We start from the raw sequence: 13,479 nt of genomic DNA, 5'->3' as shown, positions 1-13,479 counted from the left end.
AACTTTGGGTTAAGATTACAATATACCACGAATAAATGTTTAGACAAAAAGCAAGGAAGAGCATTACATAATGATAAAGGGATTAATCCATCGAGAGATTAACAATTATAAATATCTATGCAGCCAACATAGGATCACCTAAGTACATAAAGCAAATATTAACAAGCATAAAGAGAGAAACTGATAGTAATATAATAATAGTAGAGGACTTTAACACCCCACTTACATCAATGGATATCATCCAGACAGAAAATCAGTAAGAAAACAGTGGCTTTGAATGACACATTACACTAAATGTATTTAACAGATATATAAAGAACATTCCATCCAAATACAGCAGAATACACATTCTTTCCAAGTGCACATGAAACATTCCACAGGATAGATCACATGCTAGGCCACAAAACAAGTCAGAATGAATTTAAGAAGCCTGAAATCCTATCAAGCATCCTTTCCAGGCACAACAGTATGAATCCAGAAACCAATTACAAGGGGAAAAAAGAAAGAAAAAGAGAGAAAGCAAGTAAGCAAACACAAACAAATGTGGAGGCTAAACAACATTGTACCAAGCAATGGGTCAATGAAGAAATGAGAGAGAAATTCAGAACACATGGAGAAATATGAAAAGGAAAGCCCAATAGTCCAAAATCTTTAGGACATAGTGAAAGTTCTAAGAGCATTTCAAAGGCCTACCTCCAGAAACAAACAAACAAACAAAAAACGTGAACAATCTAACCTTATACTTAAAGGAACTAGAAAAATAACAAATGAAACCCAAAGTCTGCAGAAAGAAAAATATTAACAAAGATCAGAGCAGAAATAAATGAAATGGAGACTAAAAAAAACCAATAGAAAGGATCAATAAACAAAACAAAATTAATAAACCTTTAGCCAGACTCATCAAGAAAAAAGAGAAAGGACTTAAATAAATAAATTCAGAAATGAAAGAGAAGTAACAACTGACACAACAAACATACAGAGAATTATAAGAGACTACTGTGAAAAAGTATATGCCAAAAATTGGGACAATCTAGAAGAAATGGATAAATCCCCAGATCATATAATCTCCCAAAATTGAATCAGGAAGACAAAATCTGAACAGACCGATTACTAATAATGAAATTAAACTGCAATCAAAAAACTTCCAACAAACAGAAGTCCAGGACAACATGGCTTTCCAAGTGAATTCTACCAAATATTTAAAGAAGAGTTCTTCTCAAACTATTCCAAAAAATAGAAGAGGAAGGAAAAGTTCCAGATTCTCTCAATGAGGCCAGGATTACCCTGATAACCAAAACCTAACAAAGACACTACAAAAAGAAAAAACAAAAAACAAAAAACACCCACAAACCTACAGGCAAAATCCCTGATGAACATAGGTGCAAAAATGCTCAACAAAATATTAGCAAACAAATTCAACAATACATTAAGAATCATTCATTACAATCAACTGGGATTTAGTCTAGGAATGCAAGGATGGTTCAATATATGCAAAAAAATCAACGTGATACACCACATTAACAAAATGAAGGATAAAAACCATATGATCACCTCAACAGATTCAGAAAAAGCCTGTGACAAAATACAACATCCACTTATGATAAAAACTCAACAAAGTAGGTTCATCATAATAAAGGCCATATATGAAAAACACACACTTAACATCATACTCCATGGTGAAAAACTGAGAGCTTTTCCTCTAAGATCAGGAAAACGACAAGAATGTCCACTCTTAGCACTGTTATTCAACACTGCACTGGAAGTACAAGTCATAGCACTTAGATAAGAAAAAGAAATAAAAAGCTTCCAAACTGGTAAGGAACAAATAAAACTTTCACTATTTGCAGAGGACACAAAACTATATACAGGAAGTCCTAAAGACTCCACCAAAAAACTATTAGAACTAATAAATGAATTCAGTAATGCTGCAGGATAGAAAATTAATATACTGGCTGGCTCAGTCGGTTAAGCATCTGCCTTCAGCTCAGGTCATGATCCCAGGGTCCTGGGATTGAGCCCCGCATCAGGCTCCATGCTCAGCAGAGGGTCTGCTTTCCCTTCTCCTACTCCCCACTGCTTGTGTGCTGTCAAATAAATAAAATCTTTAAAAAAAGAAGAAAATTTGGGATGCCTGGGTGTCTCAGTCAGTTAAGCGTCTGCCTTCAGCTCAGGTCATGATCCCAGGGTCCTGGGATCGAGTCCCACATCAGACTCCTTGCTCAGCAGGGAGCCTGCTTCTCCCTCTACCTGCCACTCCCCCTGCTTGTGCGCAGTCTCTCTTTCTCTCTCCCCTACTCTCTAGCAAATGAATAAAATCTCTTTTTTTAAAAAAAGAAAATTAATATACAGAAATCTGCTGCATTTCTATACACCAATAATAAAATAGCAGAGAGAAAAAAAAAATTTTAGTCCCATTTACAATTGCATCAAAAAAAGAAGAAAAAAACCCTAGGAATAAATTTAACCAAGGAGGTGAAAGACCTATAGTGTGAAAATTATAAGACTCTGATGAAAGAAAGTGATGACACAAATAGAAAGATATTCTACGGTAATGCACTGGAAAAAATAATATTTTTAAAAATGTCCCAACTGCCCAGAGCAATCTACAGATTCAATGCAATTCCTACCAAAATACCAAAAGCATTTATCACAGAATTTAAACAAATAATCCTAAAATTTGTACTGAGCCACAAAAGACTCTGAATAGCCAAAGCAATCTTGAGAAAGAATAACAAAGCTAGAAGCATCACAATCCAAAATTCAATATAGTACTACAAAGCTATAGTAATCAAAACAGTATCGTGCTGGCACAAAAATAGACATATGGATCAAAGGAATGAACAGACACCCCAGAAATACACCCACACTTTACAAAGTCAATTAATCTATGATCAAGGAGGCAAGAATCTACAATGGGGAAAAAGACATTTCTTCAACAAATGGTGCTGGGAAAACTGGACAGCTACATGTAAAAAAATAAAATTGAACCACTTTCTTACACCATACATAAAAATAAACTCAAAATGGATTTGAAGACCTAAACATGAGACCTGAAACCATAAAACTCGTAAGAGGAAACATAGCAGTCTCTTGGACATCAGCCTTAGCAACATATTTACGGATATGTCTCTTAAGGTAAGGGAAACAAAAGCTATCAGGACCACACCAAAATAAAATGCTTTTGTACAAAAAGGAAATCATCAACAAAACAAAAAGCAACCTACTGGAGATATCTGCAAATGATTCATCCAATAAGGGGTTAATTTCCAGAACATATAAAGAACTCATATAATTCAAACCAAAAAGCAAATAATCTGATTAGAAAACAAGTAGAGGACCTGAGCAGTCATTTTTCCAAAGAGACGAACAAATGGCCAACAGACACATGAAAAGATGCTCAACATCACTAACCATCAGGGAAATGCAAATGAAAACCACAATGAGATATCACATCATACCACAAGAATGGCTAGTATCAAAAAGACAAAAAATAGTAAGTGCTAGTTAGGCTGTGGAGTAAAAGGAACTCCCGTACACTGTGCTGGGAATGTAAACTGGTGTAGCCACTATGGAAAACAGTATGGAGATGGCTCAAAATATTAAAAATAGATATACCATATGATCCAGTAATTCCACTATTGGGTATTTAATCAAAGAAAATGAAAACCCTAATTTGAAAAGATACCTGCACCTCTATGTTTATTGCAATATTACTTACAATAGCCAAGCAACCCAAGTGTCCATCCATAGATGAATGGATAAAAAAGATGTGGTATAGATATAAAATGTAATATTAGCCATAAAAAAGAATGAGATCTTGCCATTTCCAACAACATGGATGGACCTAGGGGGGTATTATGCCAAGTGAAAATAAGTCAGTCAGGAAAAGAAAAATACCATATGATTTCACTCATATGTGAAATCTAAAAAACAAAACAAATGAACAAACAAAAAACAGAAACAGACTCATAAGTACAGACAACAATCTTATTGCCAGAGGGTAGGGATGCAGGCGGAAAGGGCTAAACAGGTAACAGGTATTAAGAGACACAAACCCCTAGTAAAAAAATAAGTCACAGAGATGAAAAATACAACTTAGGGAATATAGACAGTATTGTTATAATAATGTTGTATGGTGAGAGATGGTAACTACATATATTGTGATGAACACGGCATAATGCGTAAAACTGACGAATCCCTATCTGTGCACCTAAAACTAATATAACACTGCCTATCAACTATACTTAATTAAAAAAAAATGTTTTTAAAGAATAAATGGTTAGAGCAGTTATACATTTCTGTAGTCTCAAAAATTTTACTAACAAGTAGTCATTTTTCCTATCAACCACTCTGCCTCCTAAATAAAAACTACTGAATGACAGATGTGAATTTTTTTTTTTTGGCTGGAATTAAGGAATCTTACAAATCGGAAATACAGAAATTCAGTTTTAACCTCATGCCTTAGAGACACACGTGAAAAACCTTACATCTAGAGATGTAAGTTTATGCATTAACAAAATGGAAGTATTATATAATAATGATTTAAACTTGAAGAAATACTTCTAAACATTTAAAAATGTGTAACAGGAATTATTCTCATTTGTCCTCATGTTTAATCTTAAAACGCTACTTGGAGAAGATTATATAAAAAGTTCATTTCATTTATGGAGTATATAAGAAAATAAGATAGTTCTCAAATAATTAGGCTGAAATTCATTTGTTCAAGTAAAAAATTATCACAGGATAGAATTACAAAGATAATAAGCATATTTTAAAAGCAATCATCATAATAAGTTTCTTGAAATTCCAAACTTAAAAGATAGCATTACATTACACTTTAAAAATAAACAGACACCATAAAGAAAAAAATGTTTTCATGTACAAAGAAGGCAGAACCAAGAGTCCAAGACTGCCTGCAGTTCCCCAACTGAGAGCTCTTTTAGTCAAGGCAGACTTTGACTACCTTCAGGTATAAACATTTTCAAATATAAAACATTGTAAGATTTAGAGTATTTTCTGGAGTACGAACAATTAGATTCAAATCAGAAATGACAAGTAGCATTGCAAAATTCTAATCCTTCACTCACATCACTTAAATCAGGATGACTATTAAAAAGACTGAGTGAGAGGCCATAATAGCTACAGAATAAAGAGTAGAAGACAACAAACTGTAAAGGTTTTGTATTATTAGTATCTAGAATACTGAATGTACAGCATTATGTCTCAGAAATTTTCTAAAATACTTAAAAGGTAATCTATTTGGACTAAATAAACAGGTCCCATAAACTTCAAAATTTAGATTTCACCCTTTCAAGAAATATGGAACCCTGCCATATTTCTATCTCCAAAAGTTTATGAAAACAGAGCAAATTTTAAGTATTAAGATAAATGACTTAATAAAATAAAACCTCACTGTAGCAGTTAAGAAATTACAAGTAGTGTCCCAAAAATAATCATCCCAAAGAACTGAAAGGCATCTGAAAATCTGATAGTAAAAATCTGGTATCATTAAAAAAAAAAAAAAAAAAAAATCTGGTATCATTTCACTTAAGTAAATGTTTAATAATAAGTGACTTAAAAACAATAAAGTATATTGATAGAAGTACTGAGAGCATAAGAACATTAAAGGAATAAGCTGTATTTCATCAATTTTAAAATGTTCTTTTAATCCACATGTTAAAATCTGAATCTGGGATTGCCAGCAACCTGGTTTTAATTCAGGTTCTCGCAAAGAGGAGTTTGTTCTCCTGTCAGTCACCTAGGAGCACTATGAATCTGAGACAACCCTGAATTCTTGTCTCAAAGTTTTTTAAACAATATTGGCAACATGAATTCAGACTGCAAACCTGAATCAGTACTGGCTTACAGTTCAAAATCTCAGAGATGCTTTTTTTTTTTTTTTTTTTTTTTTTAATCCCTCCATTAAGTGCCAAGGTTGAAACATGGAAGTTTCCTTTATGTCCCCTTCTGTGAAAAAGTTTATTTCCCACTTAATTTTACAGGAAGGATGTAGCCTTTCAGTGTCCCAGCTTTATTACAGGGTCTCTTTTTCCCCCATCTTGGGGGGTTTTATTTGTTCCTTCAGTGGCACATAAAAAATAATGCTATAACTTCAAACTGACAGCATCTTAGAATTAACCAAATATGTAGAAAAATGAAACTGCTTCTCCCTAACATAATCATAAAAAGTAACAACATTAATACTAAGCAAATAAAGAAAATAAAAATGAAGTTGTAAATACCTGTCATTTGTATATACTCTCAAAAGTCTTCTATCAAAATCACTTTCATATCTAAACCTCTCGTCCATTTCTTCACTTACTTCAGGATCTTGATCTGGTCTATAATACTGTCTATCAAAAACACCATCCTCATTAAACCGGCAAAATCTTCTATCTGGAATTTCAGCTTTGTTGGCAAACCTTTGATGTTTTTTACTGGAAATGCCCACTTCTTCATTAGTTTTTTTAATGATTCTTCTGTTCCTTAATTCAATTTCATCATCTAGTTGTCGATATCTGTCCTCCTCTAGTCTTCTTTGGTTTAGAAGCTCTTCATATGCCTCCGAAGGAGTTAAGACATTTCTTATAGGACCGTCTGAATTTTCACAAGATGTTTGTATTTGTGAAGGTAAATCAGGCTTAACCTGACTAATAGGTTTTTTATTTCTTTGATTCTTGTGCTGGTCAATTAAAAAAGAAAACAAAACAGATCTTAATACAATGCTATTTCTTAAAAAGTAATTATACCCTCAAATGATGCTTAATCTATTTATCATCTCAACTCCAAGGCCTAATCACCCAAAAGAAATAGCTTATCTTTAGAAAAAAAAAAAAACTCCAAGGAAATGTTAGCCTTCAAAACTTAATAAATAAAATATAACAAGCAACAGTGATATGGGTAAGTGGCTACAAAAAGAGAGGATAAACTAAATGCAAATTCCTATCCCAGGAGATAATAGGCATATTTTGGCATGTAATATTGCTTCAAAATATTTCAAATTAAATTATTAATACAAACAATATAGAAAGTGGTCAATTTTTTGGCCCTATTAACATCAACCATTCTTAAATTTGGAAAAAAATATATAGCTAGAAATGGTCAGCATTTTAAAAATCTTAAAAGTAAAAACTAGGGGCACTGGGTGGCTCAGTACATTAAGTGTCCAACTCTTGATTTTGGTTCAGGTCATGATCTCAGGGTCAGGAGACTGAGCTCCGTGCCAGGCTCCATCCATGCTGGGCATGGAGCCTGCCTAAGATTCTCTCTCTCCCTCGCCCCCCTTCCCGGGCCCCCTCCCTTGCCTGCTGGCACTCTCTCAAAAAAAATTTTTTTAATAAAAAGTAAAAAACTTTATTGTTTAGTAAAAAACTAAACATCACTTAAAGCCAATCTCTAAATTAAACCTCCCCCATGAAGTTAAAAAGTAGGGTAAGTTCTTCAATATGTGATAAAACCATTAATAAAATTAAATATTAAAATGCCCTGTGTTTAGTTCAATTTGGCTTAATCTTTAAAATATTTACATAAAAACCAAGTGAAATGTTTAACATATAAAAATATTTTCAAGTAAGTACAAAATATTCAACCTCTGGTGTTAAAGATTTACTTTAAAAGCAAAACCTACCTCAGTACTACTCTTTTCTACCTGTCTGAACTTGTCAGTAGATTCTTCCTTACCCCTGAGAAATTGATTGTATTCTTTGTTGCGTTCAAGTTTCAACCTTTCCTTAAAATAAAAATCAAAAGGTAATGTTAAAACTCCAACTTCAGGAAAAAGTACCTTTATGTCCAATCAAACTCATACAAAATAAGAGATCTTACCCAGAATCAAGCTTTATTAATAATCTCAAGGATAGAAGTAGTTGCAAGGCACAAGAGAGGCAGGAAGAGGTCTGAAACAACCAATGCAATTCCCCACATCCTTTCTTGCCACATTAATTACTACATGCTTAGATCCAGGTTAATACAGGAGGTCTTTAACAGAAGGGAGCTGCTTCAACCAAAAACATTCGTAAATAAATCTATCCCACTAGTAACTACATGACTGTGTTTGCCAGGAGACCTGTCATTACCATGTTTCCAAGGAAATTTGACCAGTTACCTTCCTTCTTTCCTCCTCAGAGACATCTCCCGCCTGTATTCCCCTACCAAAAGGGGGAATCTGTTCCACTCCCAAAAAACCTACTGCTAATCATTTCTTTCTCAAGTATCAAGAAGATTGATTATATTTTAAACATAAAAAGGTACAATTATCACAGACACTAAAATATTATAATATAAATGTTCTGTTGAAACACATACTACATTAGGAAATGTTTTTACGCCTTAATATCTCCACTGTCATTGAAACAGGACAATCTAAAAAAAAAAAAAATTAAAGATTTAACTAGGTCATCTTTTGAAACTTATTATCTGTTTGACTTATGTACTATGTCATGATCGCTGATCTAGCTTGGAAATTCAGTCCCTACAAGGGGTATGCAGTGCTTTATCACTACCACCTCTAAAGAGTAAGTAGATGTCGGGGCACCTGGGTGGCTCGGTTAAGCGGCTGTCTTCAGCTCAGGTCATGATCCCAGGGTCCTGAGATCACGCTCCGCATTGGGCTCCCTACTCTCCTGGAAGCCTGCTTTTCCCTCTCCCCCTGCCTGCTGCTCTCCCTACTTGTGCTTGCTCTCTGTCAAATAAATAAATAAAATCTTTAAAAAAAAAAAAAAAAGTACATGTATTTGTAGAGTGATAGAAACACATTCAAGTAGCTCCAGACCTCACTCTACATCAAAGTTCAGTATACTCTCATTCACTCATCTCACTGATAACTGTGACACAGAGCATGAACTTTATAGCTCAGAAACCAATGCTGAAAAACATAAATTCTAAATATTCAATTAATTCACATATTAAAGATATATCACTCACATCATTATAAACGTTATGTTCAAAAGTTCTTTTAAAAACAGCACAACTAGGGACTCCACAGATTTTTTTAAAAGACATATATTCAAGAATGGGAAATGATATATCTCCCGCTTGCATTTAAGTCAGGAGTATGTTAATTATTTTGATACCTCATAAAACTACTACCCACAGTAACTATTCCTATCCACCTACCTTGGCAGATAACCTCTCACCAATAGGAAGAGAAACTCCCAGAGTAGATGGATCTGTTTCACTCGTGGACAGAAAATTTTTCTGTATATATACACATTAAAAAAATATATTACCTAATTGCCTTTATAAAATGTTTCATAAATGTGTCTTTACATTCTATTTTCTAAACTATGCATTATGCAGAGCAAAAGAATGGAATGGAGATGAAGACAGAAAGTACCAAAGTAATTAGAAAACAGAATTTTCTTCTAATCAACAGGTCCCTGAAGAGGAGAATCAGGTCTTAATTTTCATTTGCAACATATATATAATTCCAGATGATTAAAAAACCTGGGAAAAAAGGAAACTCTTTCCCAATTTATATTTCTCTTCTAAGCACATATTCTTCATTCTCAGTGTCCTACTTTTCTTCAGCAAGATCCATATACATGCTGCAATAATGTTTTTTACTAATTTTCCTGCAATAATTTACGAAGGGATATCCACTCAAATGCCAAAAGATATAAACTATGAACATTGTTTCCTTCTATGTACCTCCACTCTTGTAAAGATTTAGATAACGCAGAGTAGACAGATCATCAGACTAGGAGTCAAAAGACCTGGGCTCTAGGACTAGCCCCAACACTTCTCAGTTCTATAACACTGAGCAAGTTGCTTAACCTCCCTGACCCCGTCTTCATACATAAAATGAGAATGGTATCTGCTCTGCCTACCTACCAAAACTGGTATAAGGATCAGAGGATTAAAAATGTAAAATATCTTTGAATACTTTTAAAGTAAACACAAGGGATGAGTAAAAATACGTATGATCCTCAACTTTCTAGCACTGCTTGGTAGTCATATAATCTGGAAGTTACTTAACGTCTCTGCCTCAATTTCTCTGTCCAATAAGGCAGGGATAATGCCATCTAAATCACTAAGTTATGAGGATTAAATGAACTGATACTTGTCAAGCTGTGTAGTTCCATGCCTTTTATTTATTCATTAAACAAGCAAATATTGACTACCTAAAACTTTCCAGTTACTTTTCTTGGTGGTAGGGGGACAAAGATAAGAATATATCCCCTCTATGTAAGAAATTTACAATTCAGCTGAGGAAACAAACATGTAAACAAATAACTATAATGTACCAACTGCTACAACATAATTATATTCAAAGCATTTGGGAGCAGAGTGATTAATAAAACTTAATGATTAATAAGGTTTGATTGAGGGGCGCCTGGGTGGCGCAGTCGGTTAAGCGCCCAAACTCTTGGGTTTCCGCTCAGGTCACGATCTCAGGGTTGTGAGATCAAACCCCGTGTCAGGCTCCGTGCTCAGTGGAATCCGCTGGAGATTCTCTCGCTCTCTCTCTCTCCCTCTGCCCTTCCCACTTGTGCTTTCTCTCTCTCTCTCTCTAAAATAAGTAAATAAATCTTTAAAAAAAAAATAAAAATATAAGGTTTCATTCAATCTAAACTTAGAAGTAAGTTGTGCTACAAAAGTTGATTTGAAAGTTGATTGTATAGAACTCTAAACTTATTTGTCAGGGGAAAAAATAGGATACCTGACTAGATCCCTGAGTCAGTTTAACCCTTATATAAAAAGTACACTATAAACGTAGCCATTTTGTAGAGTTACACATGTACAAAAAAACATATTCAGAGTTCCAACCCCGGAAAGACAGAGATACAGCATCCTCGCTCCTTCACTGGGCAGTTCACACTCCCAACACAGTCCCAGAACGGTGTTTGAAATGTTCAATAAAATGAAAAAAATAAATAATAAGGACAGTATAGTGAGTTATTAAAAAAGTTAAATTCCAGACATTGTCTCATTCATTCAACAAATACTGAATGCCTACTGTCCCAAACTGTTTGATATATCTGAGATTCATCAGTGAAGAAAAAAAGATCCCTGCCTTCCTGAAGCTTACATTCAAGCATGGGAAACTGACAAATAATAAACATAAGGAAGAGAATGGTATGTTAGAAGGTGCTAAGTGCTATGACAAAATTAAAAGAACAGGCTACAAGCAATTCAGGCTTCTTGAGGATGGGAGTGGGAAAAATAGAAATCCAGAGTTCCCTTTTGGACATGCTCAACATAAGATACCCATTAGATTTCTAAGATAGGTAGCCAAATGGAAAAGTGTGAGGTTCAGGAGAGAAGTCTGGGCTGTAAATATACATTTACTAATTCAATTTCAAAATTGTTCTTCTGAGAATATGTTCTCCCTGCACTTTTAAATGGTCAAGTGTCTTCTATTCTAAAAACTGGAAAGAAAAAATGGTTCTTCTTGGCAAAATTTAAGAATTTTTTTTTTTTAAGATTTTATTTATTTGAGAGAGAGAGAATAAGAGACAGAGAGCATGAGAGAAAGGAGGGTCAGAGGGAGAAGCAGACTCCTTGCTGAGCAGGGAGCCCGATGTGGGACTCGATCCCGGGACTCCAGGATCATGACCTGAGCCGAAGGCAGTTGCTCAACCAACTGAGCCACCCAGGCACCCCAGGATTTAATTTTTTTTAATTTAAATATCCACGCAATCCAAAAGTCTGGAAGGCACAGAAAAAAAATCTAGAAAGAATAGGACTTCCTAGGGGTCAAGGAAGCCACTGCAGCCACCTACCCAAATCCTATGTAATTTTCTTTTTCCTGTGCTTTCCTTTCCATGCCCACCTTCTCAGACATCAACCAAAATTTGTCTCTTGCATAGTAAGGGCCTACTGCTCCTCTATTACAACCACATTCTTGATAACCCAACACCAAAAACTCCTTCATATCCATTTGAATTTAAAGATTTGTACTCCTTGATCTTTTTCTCTTTCATAAAGGCAATTTCTTCCTATGCCTCCTACCACCACTCTTTTTTAAAATCTTCTATCTATGAAGTAGTATAAAATCCACAAGTGAAAATGGTAGATAACTAGAGGAAAACCCCACCCAATAAGTGGTGGGAGAGGGGGAGAATATTGAGGTACAAGGCTTGGGAGGTGGGCTGGAACATGAAAGACCACATGCCATGCTAAGGAGTATGCCTTTTTATCCTGAAGGTCTGTGAGGAGACACTGAAGTATTTAAATTGGTAAGGGATAGCATCATTCTGGAAAGTAGTATGAAGAACAGACTGAAAATTAGTGGAAGGAGAAGCTAAAAATCTGTGGCAGTAATTTAAAATAAATAATAAGATAATCTCTAATATGCAGAACTAACAGTCCTAAAACAGTTATCAAGGTCTTCACAGGCTGCTTAAGGAGGTATAATGTTTCACACATATCAAATTAAAAATCTAATCTAGGAGCACCTCGCTGGCTCATTCTGTAGAGCATGCAACTCTTAATCTCAGGGTCATGAGTTGAAGCTCCATGTTGGGTGTAGAGCCTATTTAAAAATTAAATAAATAACAATAAATTCATTCATTCATTCATTCATTCATTCATTCCTTTAAAAAAAAATCTAATCTATCCTATCCACCTACATCATTATTTTTTACTACTCTCAAAAAGAATCTACTCTAACCTACTCAGACTGGTAAATCACATGTGACTCATTCATACAAAGCTAAAGCCTACTGTCCAAGTCCTTCTTTCTATATTCTCCGTCTGAAAAGCTTCCTCTCCTTGATTTGCCCTCTAGAATATCCAAATCCTACCTATCCTACAATGTCTTACAAAATAACACCTTGAGGTCTTTCCTGATCATTACAGCCTTATTAGTTATCAGTTTCTAACCTGTATGAATGTTATCTCTATGACCAGATTCTAAGACCCCTTGAAGACAGATTCTTCTTTGTAAGTACTTAAAAAATGTTGGGTGAATGAATGAATGTGTGAGATTCTTTTTATTTATTTTTTAAAGATTTTATTTATTTATTCATGAGAGACAGAGAGAGAGAGAGAGAAGCAGAGGGAGAAGTAGGCTTCCCGCTGAGCAGGGAGCCCCATGCAGGACTTGATCCCAGGAGGGATCATGACCTGAGCCAAAGGCAGATGCTTAACCGTCTGAGCCACCCAGGCGCCCTGTGAGATTCTTTTTAAAAAAAAGTTCTGTAAGGGGCGCCTGGGTGGCTCAGTCGTTAAGCGTCTGCCTTCGGCTCAGGTCATGATCCCGGGGTCCTGGGATCGAGCCCCGCATCAGGCTCCCTGCTCCGTGGGAAGCCTGCTTCTCCCTCTCCCATTCCCCCTGCTTGTGTTCCCTCTCCCGCTATGTCTCTGTCAAATAAATAAATAAAATCTTTAAAAAAAAAAAAAAAAGTTCTGTAAAACTATAGTGTTTTTGTTTTCCAATATAAATTTACAAACACAATCCATGGGTTTGGGTACAAAAATACTGAGTAATCCAAATCCTGACAACACACAGTTAAAAAAATCTTAGAATATCCTGAG

General features: G+C 35.0%; 1 protein-coding gene across 1 annotated transcript in view; it reads right to left on the bottom strand.

Annotated features, from left to right (window-relative positions):
* The window catches only part of CSPP1 (centrosome and spindle pole associated protein 1), a 160,680-nt gene that overhangs the window by 102,488 nt on the left and 44,713 nt on the right, over positions 1 to 13,479 (bottom strand). Inside the window, exons 6-8 of the mRNA XM_035011283.1 lie at positions 9,115 to 9,195; positions 7,628 to 7,729; positions 6,243 to 6,682 (exon numbers count right to left, since the gene is read on the bottom strand). Of these exons, the coding sequence (XP_034867174.1) occupies positions 6,243 to 6,682; positions 7,628 to 7,729; positions 9,115 to 9,195 (623 nt within the window). The remainder of the gene's footprint in view (positions 1 to 6,242; positions 6,683 to 7,627; positions 7,730 to 9,114; positions 9,196 to 13,479) is intronic.

The sequence above is a fragment of the Mirounga leonina genome, unplaced genomic scaffold (assembly GCF_011800145.1).
Source record: "Mirounga leonina isolate KUSES-001 unplaced genomic scaffold, KU_Mleo_1.0 Mir_165, whole genome shotgun sequence".
Taxonomy (NCBI): domain Eukaryota; kingdom Metazoa; phylum Chordata; class Mammalia; order Carnivora; family Phocidae; genus Mirounga; species Mirounga leonina.
This window is presented reverse-complemented; position numbering and strand designations above follow the sequence as displayed.